General features: G+C 44.8%; 1 protein-coding gene across 3 annotated transcripts in view; it reads left to right on the top strand.

Moving 5' to 3' along the window:
* galt (galactose-1-phosphate uridylyltransferase) overlaps positions 1–1971 on the top strand; it is a 56134-nt gene extending 54163 nt beyond the window's left edge. For all 3 annotated transcript variants that reach the window (XM_028974593.1, XM_028974591.1, XM_028974594.1), the window contains one exon: positions 900–1971. In XM_028974593.1, coding sequence (XP_028830426.1) covers positions 900–977 — 78 coding nt within the window. In that variant the 3' untranslated portion in view covers positions 978–1971. The remainder of the gene's footprint in view (positions 1–899) is intronic.
* The last annotated feature ends 16736 nt before the right edge of the window (positions 1972–18707 follow it).

Below are 18707 nucleotides of genomic sequence, written 5' to 3'. Positions count from 1 at the left end.
GGCATGAACATGTCCGTTGCCATGGATGATGGGAAGAGCGTGGAGGAAAACATGGATGTGGCTTTCTCCACCGCGCTGCCTGAGTGCTTCTGTCAGACACGGTTAGTGAGAGATGACCCTTCCTGCTCCGCAGTGGACAGAGAGAAAGAGGGATTTAAATTGAGTCCTCCATTTCGTCCCGTCCCCCCCACACAGCCTGCCTGTGATTGATGCCCATCTACGTGGGCTGATTGATGGCCTCAACTGGGGCTGTGTCAGCCCGGCGTGTCTCTGTCCCTTGGCTCACCTGTCCAAATCTCCAACACACCCTCAACCTCTAAACCGGGCAGGACTGGTTCCGGCAGGACCGACGAGGAACCCGGCGGAACCCCTGCAGTCGAGGGTGCTGAGCGCGGTGAGACGGAACCGTCCGGGTTCGATTATGCCAGGTTTATTAAGGCTTCACGAAACCCCCGCGCCACATGGTGCTGCCACCCGCCACTTAGCGCTGGGGCGTCGGCTCCGTGGCCAGCCTCTCACCGAAGAGGGGGAGGAAACATCTCGCTGCCAGACGGCTGAAGGCTTCAGCCCCGCAGATCCTGCAGCGCCGGCTGCTGCTCCAGGCTCGCTTTTACTTTTAATGACGCAGTGAAGTCACATCACGCCTTGTCTGCGTTGCGCGTCTTTATTTGTCTCACTGTGCTTTCCAGTCTCATGCAGTGAACTCGTGTGGAAGATATGACAGGTGAACGTGCGGTTACCTACAGGGGCTCAGCGTCCCCGGGGGGATGGTGTCTTGCGAAGGATAAATAAATAAAGCACGCTCACGTATGGTACTGTTAGCGTTGCTGATGCCAAAAAAAGAACCCTGTTCTCTCTCTCTCTCTCACTCTCTATCTCTCACTCTCTCCATCTTTCAGGCAGCTGATCGATTACGGAGCCTTCCAGAAGAGCACTGTAAGCTCGGGGAGAAGAAAGATGATGCAGGGCTGGATTAGGAGACGTCCAATTCCGCTTGCATTGATGGACAGCCTGGCACCTCGCTGAAACCGTGATAAGGTTTATCCGGAATTGGAGTTCCATTCACTTTATCGATGTTAAGCAGCTGCTCATTGGCAGGATTTCAGTGCCACCGACAGTTAAACCGTAATGAAGGAATAAAAATATATTGCCGATACGGCGAGCTGAGTTTTAATCAAATGACTCGAGAGAGTTGCTCTTGATGAGGAAAAAAAAAAGAAGAACATTACTTGAACAAAATAAATAAAACCGCAGGCTTGGTATTTGTGCCTGGCACATGTCTCCGGTTAAACTGATATTTGTGTTCCCTTTCAGTCGTGTTTTCCCACATTCTCCATAATGAAATTCATAATGATCTCCATGTGCCCATGAGGACAGCTATAATTTGCCAGTTCATTATTTATGCGCTGGTCCTACACACTTGCAGATAAGAGGCTCAATGTTATTAGTTTGAGGATCAGAATCTGTTGAAATCGGTGGAAACGTCCCTGAAACGAGTCACGGGCCGCGCGGCGCAGCATTGATAAGCACCTCGGCTTTTGTTCAGTTGCACCTCATTTCGTTTGGCACTCTTCTCATCAGGTCAATTAACCCTGACGTAACAAATGGCCCCGGCGGTGGACGGACGCTCCACTGCTCACCATGGCTGTCGCCAGGGTGCTGGACGCAGGACGAGTGCCATTCGTCAGACCTCGGACGTTCTTCAGACGTTCTGCACCTTCAGACAGTTCCTCACTGTCACTATAGGTGGATTTGTGTGCTGCCGCGTTTCTAAATTCCAAAGCGGCAGCTTTAATTTGACATTACAGATGGTGAAGGAAGTGAGGGAATTAAACTACTGGATAAGGGCGACTGATAAATGCCATAAATGTAAATAGGATTGCTGAGTTTGTTGGTTGGCTGGCTGGTCAATACAACCCCAGTAACCCTACAAATAATACAAGTCATCATGAGCATGAATAAATATAGTCACTTATAAGATTTAGCACAAAGAACTGTGAACATAAAACCAAAAATACATTTATGAGTTATAATGTTTTATGTTTTACTGTTTTCAATAAATATCCAACATTTTGGCAAAGGTTCCAGCAAACAAATCATATTGTACTTTAATGTTTCTGTCTTGTGTCACGTCCCCATCTAGGGGTTGGGAAACATGACAACAAACGAGGGGAATGTGTGCGGTGGGAATACACAGATATCAGGCTAGAGTGAAATACTGTGCTTTTACTTACAGTGAGCGGTGACCAACCAACCAAACCTAAAGTGCTAAATACAACAACACGCCATGAAAGGAGAGACAATACAAATACACGACTAACCACACTAATCACTAACACACAACAATGAGCCCCGACTGGTGGTTGGAATGGTCCTTAAATGCTCCCTGGGCCTGTGCGTCGATTGGCTGCCAGTTGACGAAGGAATTGGTGGGCGGAACCATCATCCAAATCTCCGCCCAGCAGACAGCCTAAAAGGGAAACACGCACAAACACCGAGCGCCCCAAACCATCCTACGGCCTAAAGGACGCAACACTTCAGAACACGTCCAAACAGAATTCCCGAAACAGGAAAACACTGGTCATCCAGCCCACCAAAAGACTTTCCTGTCATGACATCTCAGGCATTTCCCATCTTCCCATCTTCTTAGCATTGACTGCGTGAACCCTTCTCTTCACCCAGAACAAAAGAAATTCTCTTCAGCTCGGCAATAGCAGATAGATGGGTGCATGACAGGATATTGCAGTGTCAAGACGATTAATGTTAGAACTTTATGAACCCTGCACAGTGCACAAGGGCTTCTAATTTTAACGTGGTATTGAAATAAGTCCAAGCCTTTAAACATCTCTCCTATGCAATATGCATGACCGCATGTGCTGATGCTCCTGAAGGCACCACCGTTCTTGATTTAGTTTCTGGATTTTATATAAATGCTGCGACCAACTTCAACTTATCTGTCTTGTGGGAAAGAATCTATGGAATCCCCGGAAAACCATTGCGTGATAACATTATTCCGGGAGGAGGCCGATATGTTACCAAGTGGAGACTGGGGACTTTCACTGTCATTTGTGGTCTGAGCGATTTCGCTCTGGCTCCTGCTGCTTCCTCTTGACTATTTCTGGACTTTCCATAACACCCTCTTCTCATTAAACGTGGAAGAGCTGCATTTTAGCACATTTGTTGGTTTCTGTTCAAGTCAAACTATTATTTGAACCCTCTGACCCTTGTACATGTAATGTGATATTTTTGAGGCCTGTAGAACAGGATGACTAGGGCAACGCCTATGTCAGGACGTGGGCCAAACGCACAAGCGTGATCAGATTGTGGTATTTGGGGTTAGGCATTTTGCTTAATTTCATGTTTCATTGCTATATATCACATCTGAATACTGCAAATGAAGCTCGGACCTTTTTTTTCGGAAGACTGGTGTCTCTCTCAGCCTCGATCATACCTGCAATTAACCTGAATTCTGAATTGTTGAATAGCATCAGAATCATAAGGCCTCAAATCTCCTCACCACACCAAAAAATCATCACTGCACCCCAAATAAAATTCTGAAACTGTATGTCGAGGACAATGACACACAAAGAGACATAGCGAAAGATATTCCTGTGTGAAAAAAAACCCCCGAAACATATTTATATTGTGCATTTTATATATACGTCTGTCACCCTCAGTCAAAGTTCCTTGAAGCTCTTAGACGCTAAACTCGATTGGCACACCGCTGCCAGCTCAGGTACGTACAGAGCATATCAGATGTCTTACTGACAGAAAGAATGAATGAGAATGAGGATCCAAATAAGGTGAGTCTGTAAAAATATGAATTTAAGCAAAAAAAAAAAATATATATATATATATATATATATATATACATACACACACACACTGTATAAGGAGGAACTAGACTGTGCGATATCTACAGAACATCAAAGTGTATTAAGATAATTACAAGCACATTTTACATTTTTACCAGGTACATGGTACCAGTTATGACTAGCTGTTACTAGCATTAAAGTGTTTAAAGCACACTGAAAAGAACATTAGACATTTGCACACACTGCTGCACTTGCTGAGAGGTTGCTAGGCAATAATATAACCTGTTAAGTTGGTGGGAAGCTCATTTGTTTTGTTTACTATTATTTATAAGTTGAATCACGAGCCTAATATTTTCCCCTCAAACAATATAAAAACACAGTAACACGGCCCATCGTGGCTTATTGCTTACTCAGTGTGACCTTAAAATAATGCACTGCTATCACATAGCATCATTTGTATTTCATTCGTTTAAAAAAATGTGAAAAAAAGTACACAAATTGTGCTGGTATCTGCAGATTTCGCTCCCACATAATACACAAACTTTTTGAATATTTTCTGGATGCAAATAGAACTGAGTCACAGGTAGTGCAGAAACCTGAAGCACACAAGTAGTCTCCGTGGGCTCCATTCTTTCCGATCCAAGCTTTATTTTAGGCCTCGTGGCCCTGAGAAATTATTATTCCTCCCGACTACAACACCCATGGTCACATGCACTATGAATAGTTCAATCATCAAAGACTTTTTAGTTGCATGGGTTTAGATGTTTTTACCTGTTGTATTGTTGGAAAATCCTGTCATTTTATGACAATCCGAGATGTGACTGAGAATGTATGATGTTTCAGAGCCGTTGGGTTCTGTAAAGGCGTCCATTATGAATGGCCTGTCCCTTTGAATGCTGTGTATTGATACTGATGGATGGCACATTTCTTTAAGAACGTGGTGACTGACGGTGCTGCCGCAGAGTCCTCTTTCCCCTTACATATTTCACCCGGATCCCTACAAGCGACAGTGGCCTCAGCTTGAATATTAATCTCTGCTACAATTTATGGGTCATGAATACAATTACCAGCTTGGCTGTCTAAAATCCATAAAGAGATGTGTGTTTATCAAAAAGTTGTCTCCTGATCGATTTCTGGGGACGTCTCAATGAAGAGGGGATCGCGGGTGTCCGTGCCAGCAGAAGTCATTGACAAAAGCAGATCAATCTTGTTTTAGGGGACTATTTAAACCATCTATTATGCATTAGCCAAGGTTGTGCTTCATGAGTTGAGAGACTTTGCCTGTCGGTTTTGAAATCAGCTACTCGCGCAGTCCCCCTTTCGGAGGCTTCGGTAGGTTTTCACATGGGAGAGGGAGCCATGTTTGTGTTTCTGATTCCCAGCATGCCCCTGGCAAGGCAAAGCGTGGCCACAGCTCCGAAATCAGAGCAGCTCATGCCGGTGTGCTTCTATATAGAAAGTGTACGGAGGCTTGCGGGCTGCTTCCGGATGAAAAATAAACCGTGCTGCCGGTGTAATGTGCAGGAGCTGGACTTGTTCACGTACGCCCCTGCCTCTGCAAGCATATGAGCGGAGAGGCTGCCAGGATATTTGAAGTGCCGGTGAAGGATGATGTTGTGCGATATGTGCCTCCTGCGGAGTCGCGGTGGCGCGAGCGTGCCAGTATAATGTAATACCTCCAAAAGGCTCGAAGTCAGTGAACTGTGGTGCCAGAATGGGTCTCATCAGGCCCGTAGGGCTGTCGGATAAATGGACGCTCCATTTAGTGTATTCAGTTTCAATTTCAGCCTGGCTCTCCCTGGGTATTTATTGTGAACTTGTCATGCCCCCCACAAGGCAAAGCAGAAGGGCCTGTCTCCTGATAGAATAAATCTATTTGGCCACCATCAGCTGTTCTGAGATCATCTGTCAAACTGCTGATGGAAGGTTGGCAAGCAATTTGCTCACACGCTCCAAGACTCCTGAAAGGGGAAAGAGATGTGGTCCAAAAAGTGTGACCTCTATTCCAACGAGACAGAACAAAGTTCTTTTGTTCTCTCTCCTTCGTTGTCTCTGTGTACATGGACCCTGATATTCTTTTAATAATCACAACTGTAAAAAAAATGAAGACCATGTGGTGTTGGAGAAGAGAATAGAGTGTGTAGAAAAAACTCTTTCTCCCTCCACACAAAGCACTGTATTCAACCACTCCAATTTGATGTTACCTGGCAGAAAGAGGCATGGCACAATAGAGGTTAAAAATGAACAGTTTCTAATTTATTAACACCGGTAAATAATTATTGTAGTTACATGTGAATATTGAATGTAAAAAGGTACCAAGGTTGCAGAGAAAATAAACATGAGAAGAAAGAGTAAAGAGGGAGAAGAGAAAGAGAGGGGGAGAGAAAGGCTCAGAAGCCTCCCGGCTTCCGATGGAAAACCCCCTGAGCAAGATAGCTCAGAGGTCCCTTTTTCCACATGTGAGCAGACTTTTATACCCCTGGCCTACAGGAAGTTGTCACTGACCAATCAGAACCTGTTGTTTCTGATGTCACGCCCCTGGTGCCTCCCATTTGGGGAAGACAAAGAGGGTGGGCGGTCCTGACGGCTGATACTTCACACGTTGCCGTCGGACAAAAGGCATGTAAAACAGGGGTGTCGAATCTTCACCCACAACCGTTGACACAGGAATGTCACACTTCCCCCTGCAGACATCTGTTATGCAAGGCAAAAGCAGGCTCCCGTGATGTCTATTCTTACAGACGGCCGGTTGATCCCCTGGGGCACTCGAGTATTCAGGGTCCATGGGGATCACAATTGGGTCATGGTTGTGTATCTGCTTGCTTCCTGGTCAGTCGGGAATTCCAATGTAGCCGATAGTTGTGGTTCTGTGTCCTTTGCGATCTTCATGCGTCTGAGGTCACCCTTGTAGGGAAACCTGCCTTCTTGACATAGATCAAACACAGCAGCATACATAGAATATTCAACTTGATCCAGGGCTTTTCACACTTGGTTGGGTTCTTTGTCTGGACTGTGATGAATTTAAAAGGTTGTAGGTTTGCATACAGATTGTGCATGTAGAAAAAACAGTGTTCATCGTACATTAAAACCAAACCAGAAAAACAAATGACAACAATGATCAAATACTGTAATGCAAAAAACATGTAAATATAGTGGGAGGCTTAAAATGATATCAGGGAATTCATAACTCCGCAGATTTGCACTGGCTTATCAAGTCTAATCAACAACAGTGGCCGGAAAAATAAATACAAATAAATAAAAAAGTCCCGCTTGTTGCCATGTGATTGGAGAATTACACCTTTATTAGGGAATTCATAACTCTGCGAATTTGCATCGGCTAACGAAGTTCAATCCACAACAGTGGCCCCTGTTATGCAAGGCAAAAGCAGGCTCCCGTGATGTCCATTCTTACACAACAATACCTCTTGATCCGGAGAATTTTCCAGGCTCATTTTGAAGTGTATCACAAGTGATTGTCACTTGTGATACACAGCAGCTCAGCACACGGTGCATGCAGTGAAATTTGTCCTCTGCATTTAACCATCACCCTTGGTGAGCAGTGGGCAGCCATGACAGGCGAATGGGGAGCAGTGTGTGGGGACGGTGCTTTGCTCAGTGGCACCTTGTCGGATTGGGATTCCAACTGGCAACATTCTGATTACGGGGCCGCTTCCTTAACAGCTAGGCCACCACTGCCCCAAATTTTCATCATGCTATGTAAGATGCATACTTGTGAATGAAAGATCGCCGGGTTTGGGGGGAAGAATGCTTGTGGAGAATTTGTATGCATATGAAGGAACCAGATTCTTATTAAAGTGTGTTATGTAGTCCCTGCGGCTAAATAGGTTTGGCAGTTTTGTGTGTTTTGACAATTGTGGGCTGCAATGCTGCTACACTAGCATGTATGGCATATGAACTGAAGTGGGTTTCAATGGTCCAGAATGTTCAGGAAAGTTCATGTCCATGAGCTCCTCCTATTATAAACTTAGTTAAAGCTCGCCTTCTCGGTTTCAGGAACTGTTATGCATTAACAGAAAGTGTCAAAACCAAAAGAAGAAGAATTTTATATAATTCTACTTACTGTATTTACTATTGATATCGCCTATACAAATAGTTAAAAAATGGTTCAAGTATGACTAGGAAGAGTTATTTTCACACTTTGTCACTTTCAGCCCTTTAAACAAACCCACAAATACATCGGTCAGCGTGTTTTTGTTGTCACGGGTGGGCTGGACATGGCGGTGAAGGAGAACGCATTCGCACGATCACAGGACAGGGGTTTAATACAAACTACACACGAGACAAGGGAACATTAACACGCACAATGACCCGACGGCGAACAGACACGAACAGGATAGTTTTATACAATTATATAAATAGACAGCAAGTGAACACGATCAGGGAACATTACACAGGACAATCATGAAACTCTGGTCCGGATCCGGAGTCAACCCCTGCCGGTCCGGATCATGACATTTGTATATATGTGAGCATTAGGCAGGTCTCCACAGAAACATACTAAACTGACGCCATCTCAGGCCGTGGTCTCTTGGGGGTCCTATCATGGTGCATTTAACCTGTGCACAACACAGCAATCTTGGTTTGCTTTGATTGTTTCTTTGCCCGCTAAGACTGAGGACTGTGGCCCCATTTGAACTGAGGTGGACCAGAAAAAGAAATCCCTTTAAAACTCAGCATGAACACATATAGAACAGAGAACATTCCTGTTGGTCGGCTTTTTGGACCACTTAATAAAAAATATTCATGTCTGTCTGAACGCTCCAAGTCATTGAAGTGGACTTGTCGCAGGCCTTTGACCAACACTTGATTCATCATTCATTCAGAAACAGCTGGGTGAACCGTGTTACATAGAAGCATATTATCCAATTACGTGACCAACGGGATTCTCGATCATATCTATTGCAAATATGCATATGTCAGACAGCAATATCGCTGTGATTGTGGATAAGAGGCCAGAATGTTCAGCTGAAGATCTGCAACATGCCTGGATAAATGGCCGGGCTGGTGATAAGCCTCCTGAAGATGAGCTCTTTGCAGGTGTTCATTACATTGAAGAAGTTGCACGCTGGTCCTGGTGGTAGATCAGCAGGTCATTTCTGAGAAAGTGATGGACCCGGGCCCCCTGCGGCGGGGAAATGGATTCATTTGCTTACACGGGCTGGCAAATGGAATGAGTGACTGGAGAAGTGAGATCCTGTCCTTGAGAGTACGGGTGGCGTAGCTTCGCCAGGCAGATGCGAGGCAGAGCAGATACAGAAGAGAGTCTGTTAACCAGGAAACTCTGGCACCTGGACCCACCTGCTGCAAATGAGCCGGCAAATTGAACGCTCTCCCACTGTACAGACGCTCACTCACCCCATCCCCTCACACACACACACACACACACACACACACTTCTCCCAGTCCCAAGCTGTGCAGCCAACTGGATTTGTGGTTTCGGTTGTAAATGTTGCAGAATCAATCACTCAGCCCAACAAAGCCTTCAAGAGGGCTTGAGTGAAGAGTAATCAGATCGAGAAACTATTTCGCTCTCTGTGTTTTAAAATAATGACATTCTGCCCGAGCCGCCTGCTTGCCCTCCTCCGCTGCCTCCGCTCCTGTGCTGCAATTCTGTACCGGAGGAGTGTGACAAGTTATAGGGACACGTGTTTTTTTTTTTGATGTGCCTCGCGCAGTCCAACCGCACCAGCGTGAAGCGTCCGTCCTCAGACGGAGCCTTCTTTATGGAGTCACACTCTGCCGGCTCTCCCATCTGTTCGCCGGTCTTGCCCGTCCCTCCCCTCAACACTGTTTGTTTAGAGCAAGGAGAAATCAGCCATTAAATGATAATGGGATCATTTCAAGGGCTCCGGCTGTAAAGCTCGACTGTCATGAGTCGGTGCGCTGCTCCACCAGCTGAGATCTTTACAAGCATGGAAAGCTTATAAAGCAAGGTGGTCATCATTAATCCACTTCTTCTCCATTTTTTAACTCTGTAAACATGTTGCATTTGTTCGTCCCCTCATGTACGATTTAATCTGTTCCGTGACCTCAGCATAGAACCGGTGTGACTACTTATAGCAGCTGTAAGTGCTTATGAAATGCTTACAGACTGGGAATATACTGCACCATAAAGCAAAAAAGGCCCTGTCCATTATACTAAAAAAAAGATCTGACTTTCATGGTGTTCTATGTGTGGGGAGTGTTCACCAACGTAGGGTGGTAGTAGCCTAGTGGGTAAGACACTCGCCTACGAACCAGAAGACCCAGGTTCAAATCCTACTTACTACCATCGTGTCCCTGAGCAAGACACTTAACCCTGAGTGTCTCCAGGGGGGGAATGTCCCTGTAACTACTGATTGTAAGTCGCTCTGGACAAGGGCGTCTGGTAAATATTGTAAATGTAAAATGTAACATCGAGCATGTCTTTAGGATTTACAGACAAAAACAGATAAACACTTTTAGTTGTCTGTATCTTGGAGAGGGGGAAGGAACTACCCCGTTAGTGTTGGTGTTGGTAATTATTTCTGACACCCAGAAGGTGAACATTCATTTTCTCACCGTATACACAGGGGCATCAGCAGACATCGCAAACACGCACATGGATTATCTGCCCTCTAATTAAACAATTCTGATTCATGGTGAATATGACATTCGCCAACGCTCAAAACACGTCTCACACAACGTTCACTTCCAGCCCTCCTCATCTTTGTTGCTATTAAAGCCATTTATTGCCTCCCAGTGTAAAGTCTAGGCCATGGTTCCGAATCCCCATGACCTTTGCATACCACCATCGCGAGTGACAATTCTGTTGCCTTGCCAGTCCCATTATTGAGGCCAGCGGATACAAAGGTGCAGGAAATAAAATGCGAAGCAATGTAGATACGACACGTTTCTGTTTTTCCGCCAGTGGAACTTGACCGCCTTGTCAGAGACACACAATTCAAGTTGGAATGTGCTTCAGCCCTGCCAAGATCTGGCGTTCGTCCTCTCACTCAGCGCAGTAGAAAGGCTCGGCTCTTCACATGGTGACACAGGCACCTCAGGGGTAAATGTACAGGTGTGCAAGGTCGCATCATTCACACCTGAAAGCGTTGGGCGCAATGCGGTCATTTGCTTCGAAACTGAACAAAGGGCACACGGGCCGGCAAAAGAGCCGGGGTTTAGTATTGCGCACAGAAGCGCCACGTCTCTTTGTACAGCTGGTGGCTGAGATTACGTGGCCCGTTCGCACCGGGAGTATCCTCTTAACATCTGTTTAATTGGGATAAAATATCGGTCCGCCCTGAGTGCATTAAAAACTCAGCCACGTTGGTTTTGTGCCTGTGCCTTTCCAAACACGGACTCTGAGCGTGGCACTTCGGCAGCGGCCGTTAAACTAAAACAGCCTCCTGACAGCAAAGACCGCTCGGCCCTCATTAATGAAAGAGAGGTTATTCTGTTGTCAACCCGAATGGGCTAAACCCTCTGTCAACATGATATAGTGCGACCTGTTTCCACGTGCAAACAAATTGTTAAAGGTGTCCGGGCAAATTAAATAGTAATATGCACAATTTATGCGCAGTATAAAAAACACAGCCTTGGAAGCTATGCAGGAAAAGGTTAGGAACATAAATACGTCTAACAAATAAAGGCACCTCCAAGATTATGAGGGTTTTATGAACTAGTCACAAATAAAAAAATGATGTCATAACTCAGGAATTTGCACAGTTTTTCTCATGCAACTAATGAAACAAGCAAAGAAATGTTAATATCATGCATTATTAAAATGTGAATCATCGATTCACAAACAGTGCAGAAATCAGGGCGAGAGTTTCCAAAGAAAAGGAACAAATTAATGTTCAAATGGTGGTATATAATTACACTGTAAAATAATTAAAAAAAAGAGAATAACATTGATTGCTGTGATTGGTATAAACCATGTTTATATGGTCCAGGCCAGCAGTTCTTGACCGGTTCTTCCTGTGATGAAGAAGGACGTGACACGGGTCACAGGCTGTGTCACCATGTGGGACCTCGTGTGCGAGTCTGCCGGCGAGACACATGTGGGCCGCCAACAAACATTTTCCCAGGGGAACAGGAATAAAGACCAACATCTCTGACACACACATGCATATCCAGCAATTACGGCCTACGACTCTTACGTACAAAGTGCAAGGTTGTAATTGTGAGAAACGGTGTAATTACGGCTTGGTAGCCCTAACTGAAACCGTATGAAAACAGACGTCAACATGTTTGCCTTGCCCGGGACTCCCCTGTTTGGTCTGTGGGTGCACTTGCTGATTCTGACGTGTCTGGTCGGGGTCGGGCGGAGGAGCCTGTGATCTTTCTGACTGGGGACCGTGGAGGCCCTGTTTTCATGTGGCAGTATTAATGTTGGAGCCCCGTCCTCCCGTGGTGGGGAGACGCGCCTCTGTGGGAACTGCATGGGTGTGCTGTGTGGAATGTGGCTGACATAACGGCTCCACATGCTGCACATATTAACACTTATGATGACTCTTCCAGGTACCTGCGGTGACCTGTGCAAAAGTATTTAATGGCATATGCCATCATATGTTCATGCAACCAAATGGTATTAACAAATCCAATTTAGGAACAACACACACACACACACACACACACACACACTCATTATAAAGCATACGTTTCCCATCTAACTGCACGTGGGTTAAATGAGCCTCACGGATCTGCAGTTTCACTCCCTCTACAGATGGTCAAGGGGGCTGGAGAAACACAGAAGCAGAGGGCCCTCTGTGTTAATTAAAAGTGCACAGAATGTGTGTGTGTTCGTGCGGTGGGTTTGCGGCGAGAGCATAAACACCAGACAAAAGGCACCAGATTCTCCAGACTCCCCTAAAGGGAGGCAGAGGGGGGTCTGGAGGTTTTTTTAGTGCAACACGGTTCCTTCTTTGCAGAGCAGTGTCGCCGTTAATACAAACCCTGATTGATTATTGTCATCTATTTTAAAATGTTCTGACCAAATGATGCCATTGAATACGACTCCTAACAGGCTGTGCCAGTTCGGCAGGCCTTTAGAGGCTTTACTCCACACATTAAGAAAGATATGCTCTGAAAATGCTATTTTATTTTTTGCAGCATATCATTAGGATTTACTCCAGGTCTGCGTGGCATTTTTATTATTTTTTTTGGTATTTCCAAACCCTTTTTCTGAGGTTGGAGGCAGTGCTTGTGATTTGCGTGGCTGCAGTTCGGTCAATTCCAGATAGGAAAATCTCTGGGCCCAGACTGAACGCGCTCTGGGACCGACCCAAAGCTCCGCAGACCCCCCCATCCAAAACCAGTGACTGTTTACGCCTCATTTTTTCTCATCAGAAGGTGATTTGCATTTCACTCCGGTGTCTGCCGAAGGCCTGTGAGCCAACAGCCGGGACCCACATGTGGCCGCGCATTTCTGACCGAGGTGCTTTTTCTTTTCATGTGCAAGCATTATTGTTTTGTCAATGGGTCGTAAATAATGTGTCTGTGAGACACGATTAGACCGTTTCCTGAAACGCTTTTTTAAATTCTATTTTAATAACGCCGCCATTGTTTGTGCAGTCGAGCTGCAGTGGCTTCATGTTGCCCACATTAATTGGTTGGAAGTGACTTCTGCCGCCGTTATTTTTTACCCCCCTCGGTTTTTGACATTGTCCCTCTCTTTTATTATTTCCTTGGAGAAGCAATCAGGTTGCCGATGTGACACGCAGTGACAGTGAAGTATGACAACCGAACGGCAGGGCGCTACCCCGAATGTAATTTCACAGTGTACCATCCCCTGGCTGGAGTCCTTTGCCAATGTGGACAGTTTGGACATTTACCTGAGTTATTGACCCCATTAGGGGCCAATCACTACAGTGTTGTTGTGATGGCCGGGCTGCATTTCGCTTTGACCTCACTGCTGGGCTTTACTTTACTTTGTTATTTATGACTGCGAAAGTTTCACATTTTAACACCGGCCAGATTTAAAGGCCTTTGGGCTTCCTCTATATTAAAGTGCATTTTGGGCAGGCGTGTTAGACAAACAATAAAAAACACATAGATTAAATATGATTGTTCTGTCTCTGTGCCCGGTAACAGATTTACAGTGTTACTAAACGTGCAGCATCATAAGTGTGGCAGATTGGCGCGCATTTATATTCTGATCGGCGCCGCCGGTGTCACGTTTCAACACGATGTGTTAATAACAGCTAATAAATCACCGCAATTCATCTAATGTCATCAGTGCCTTTGTGTTTGCAAAGCCGGAGCTATTGTTTCCCTCTCGTCTGAGATAAAAACCGACTTTATGGAAGCCCTTTCCATCCTGGCGCTTCTCCAGGTTGGACTTTTATTGCGACTAAATGGATCTGACCAACTTGCATCTTGCGTCAATGTCACCTGGACGATTAGTGGCCCTAAAATAGGGGGCCGGCAGTGTTATTAGGTGAAATAGAGGGGTAGATTAACTGATACTGTGAGAGGATTGGTTTCAAGGTTAAAGCGGGTAAGAGAATCTGGCACTGCTGAAAGTGCAGTTATTTGAGGTGCAGAGTGATTAGGGGTCAATACAGCACATTTGCAATGAAGCTGGGTCTGGAAACGTCTGAGGTCAGGCGTATTATATACTATTATTAAAAAAGATTAGCTAAATCAGCAATAAAAAAGCCGCCAGATTATGAAATGAAAGTAAAAGTGATTGTGACACACAACAGCACAGCACCCAGTGCACACAGTGAAATGTGGTCTCTGCATTTAACCCATCCCCTGAGGGAGCACTGGGCTGCCATGAAAGGTGTCCGAGGAGTACTGTGTGGCTACTGTGCTTTGCTCAGTGGCACCCTACCGGCTCGGGATTTAAAGTGAAGTGAAGTGATTGTCACATGTGATACACAGCAGCACAGCACACGGTGCACACAGTGAAATTTTTCCTCTGCATTTAACCCATCACCCTGAGTGAGCAGTGGGCAGCCATGACAGGCGCCTGGGGAGCAGTGTGTGGGGGCTTTTGCTCAGTGGCACCTCAGTGGCACCTTGGCGGATCGGGATTCGAACCCGCAACCTTCTGATTACCCACCCGGCCGCCACTGCCCCCAAAAAGACGTCCATGGGTGGGCTTGAACCACAAACCTTTCAGTACCCCATAGACCAGACGAATCTGAAATTCCTTGTCTGACGCCACGTTAAATTCAGATCTTCATCGATTGTGATGGTCCTCTTTAGGTTTGAGAATGCAGTTAGGATTTTGGGATTACCCACACACACTGAGACGTCCATACATGCAGCTAAGGTTTAGGTTTGCTTATCAGAGTTGGAAAGAAGCCACAAGCTCAGTACGATCAACACCTGGGAACATTAACCCCAGAGGACCTAACTACACATTCCTATGTGAATAGACTTCCCATACCTAGACTCATGCATTCACTCTCAACCAGTGACATTGTGATATACAGCAAGCAAAGCTCACAGTGACACAACAAAATGTGTCCTCTGCTTTTAACCCATCACCCTAAGTGAGCCGTGGGCAGCCATGAAAGGTGCCCGGGGAACAGTGTGTGAGGAAGGTGCTGATCAGACGAAGATGGGTTCCCCTGACTTATTTCCTCTCAAGGTTTCTTACTCTTATTGCTTAGGTGGCACTAAAGCTAGGTGCGTTAGTGCTGTATGCAAATATGAATCATAGAGAGTGCTTTGCATGAATAAATAAAAAAAAAAATAGTACATTCATAGCACTTGGGAGTAACTGGGAGGAACCCAGAGGAATCCCATATGGAATACCACGCAGAACACCCAAGCTGGAGTGTGTGCTCAAAATATACTGACTTAAAGACACTCTTCAAGGTCTGCTTAAGAAAAGGGAATGAAAAAGTACTTTTAAAGATGACTTTTTAAATACAACAAAACAGATTAGCCAGAGCAGACCGTGTAATGTGTGGGCAGATCTTTCTTGTTGTCTGCAGAGAAAACAATAAAATATGATGTAGTTCATGTACCCTGAGAGAACAGGGTTTAAGTCAATACCGAGTCTGAAAGAAATCACTTGCAACAGTGCCATCATGGCTAAAGGGCCCTTCCCTTTCATCACTGAGCTGAATGGAAGCATCTTTTATGTTGAAAGGAAATCTTTTTTCCCCCCCAATTTGTTGTTCCTAAAATTCAAGGACTTCATCATCTTCAATAATCTCTGGCAGAGCTGAAGCTTTGAGAGGACAGAATATAATCACTTATTTGTAAGGGTAAGACAGAATGCGTCAGGTTATTGGTTTTTCCCGGGAGTGCAGCTGAGGTCGGGCAGAGTAAGTGTGACGAATGTTGGCCCAGTACGTGGGGCTGGCTATTGTCATGAAAGCAATTACTCCCTGTCTGCAATGCTGATCTCTTCTTTTTGTTCTAAATATTCGATTATGAACTGAATTTATTATTAAAACACTAGAATGTATTACCTACCCCGTGGGCAAACCCTTCACCAGAATAAAGGAGAGAGCTAAAAAAAATTAGAGGAATAATTTTCTCATCCACAATGCTGGAGGGATTAGGAAGATATTTTGAGGTTATTTTCATAGCTATTAAATGGATGAACAGTTCCATTTACATTGTCCAATATGCTTGGTGAACTTGATTCTCATAAGCAATTGATAAATTATGAAAGGCAAGGAATAGTGCAGCTTTGCGAAAAGCTGCCTGCAGTTAATTTTTTTTGTGAGATCTACCTGTGCATTGATGCATAAATTAGGATACTCAGCTATTTTAAGGTGTTTCTGCCCAAACTTTTCTATCGAAGGATAATAGCAAAAACTAGAATTTTATTGAATTTTTATGAATTTTAATTCATTTCTTTGTGTAAAAAGGAATGTTTATTTAGCATATGGGTAACAGAGTTGCCTATGATCCAGAAGACCCAGGTTCCTGACACTTAACCCTGAGTGTCTCCAGGGGGGGACTGTCCCTGTAACTACTGATTGTAAGTCGCTCTGGATAAGGGCGTCTGATAAATACTGTTAAATGTAATTGTCCATCCAGAATGGGTAGACATTCCAAAAACAGGTTGATCGAATGCAAGAAACACATTCATAAATTTTACTAAATGACCACAATCTACATCCAACGTCTGTTTTTAGCACGAAGTCATCAGAACCTGAGCCGTTGATGAAGCTGTTAAAACACAGGGCTGGAAACACACTTATTTGGAACTGCTGGCAAATGAATTATGAGTGTGTATATCATGCACATTGCTGGTTGTGAAAGTGACTTCCTCTTTGGTCACATGTGGTCTGGGCCTATAAAGATTTAAGCGCTTTTCCTATGATCCTGGCCAGATCCACCAGGAGCCCATTGTGAAACGTCCACAGGACTAATCTACGTTAGATACTAGTCCTCTCCATGGCATGTGATGCTCAAACTAATAAACGGATAGCACTGGGGGAGAGAACATTCCTGAGGGGTCAATGTGGAGAAGGCGAGGCAGACACGAAGCTCGGGGCAGGAATGGACGCCACATGAAGTGGGGTGAGAAATCCACACAAGGGGCTTTTGGAGGATGATCTTTAACAAAAAAAAAAAGGCTCCAATCCATCATTGCAGACAGTGTGGGAACAACAGGCAGGCAAAGAGTTGGAGTAATGCAATCCCAGAGATGTTCCTCACTGGTGATAACTCTGTCTTCTCCAGTATTTTATCAGAGAGAAAACAGTGATAGAGATCAAAGTCCTCAGCATGCTCTTCGCTTAGACATTTAGCCTGTCTAGAGTAACATGGCAGAAGCCTGGCAGCTGGCTCCAGCAGGTATACATGTTTTCATATCATCTTCACAGTTCCTAATGCCACTGTACCATCTTAGAAAGACAAACCAAAGAAATGAACAGATGCACATTAATTATGTCATGCCTCTTTACACATTTATCCTTTTCTGTCAAATGTATGATGCACGGACACAAATGTAGTCTCATTGTGGCATGTATGGGGCTCACACCAATGGGTGCAGGTTCCCTGATTGTGCCAATGCTTCACACTGCACACCAACGCTGTCTGTGCCTACGCGTCGGGGGGTCCTTGGTGATTGCCGGTCAGTCTGTAACCACACAGCACAACCGGCTGGCCAGGACAGCCGAGGTGGCATTAAACTAAATCTGTACTTCAGCCGGAGCTGATAACAGTTCTCTTTTCACCTGAGAACAGAGGACTGCCTTTTTATCTCCTCCACAATTAATTGGCAGAGAGTAAAATTCAATAAAAACACAAGCTCATCTTCATGTGCATATTTTAAACCCACAAAAAAAACTAGCTGCATTATATTTCTGAAATAGTTCTGACAGCCTTTGTGTGAGGAAGGGGAAAGGACATTTTTTCTTGGCAGGTTTCACCACACATAATGCAGATTTTGAGTGACTTGGCCTGATCATGACTTTTCTTGAACAGCAGAGATATTATGTTTTTTTGCTTTTATTATCTTTCTTCTCTTCTCTGTTCATCACCTTAGATCACCTTAAAAGGCACCCATACAATTCACTAGTCAAGCATTAATGAACTATTGCCTTCTTACAATAATTCATTACAAGAGAGGAATGAGGTGCTTACAGCACAGTCTAACCACATGTGGAAAAAATATCTATATTCTAACTAACTACTATCCAACTAAGTACATTGTGTTGCTTCCCTGCTGAGAAAACTCATTCCAGCCTAGACCAGAGACCACCATCACAGTCCTGTCCAAAAGAGTTGGAACTGCAAGATCAATTCATTTGCTGTGTATTTAGGATCTTAGTGTATTCGTGTACAAGCGACAGCAAAATGGTCATCCGAGAAAAAAGAAAATGTTCTAAGAGAAAAGTTTTGCCCACTGATAAAACGAAGATTAAAGATTAAAGTGATGCAATGGCCAACTGATGGATCTGCTCTCAGTCCAAATCATACAAGATA

The sequence above is a fragment of the Denticeps clupeoides genome, chromosome 3 (assembly GCF_900700375.1).
Source record: "Denticeps clupeoides chromosome 3, fDenClu1.1, whole genome shotgun sequence".
NCBI lineage: Eukaryota > Metazoa > Chordata > Actinopteri > Clupeiformes > Denticipitidae > Denticeps > Denticeps clupeoides.
This window is presented reverse-complemented; position numbering and strand designations above follow the sequence as displayed.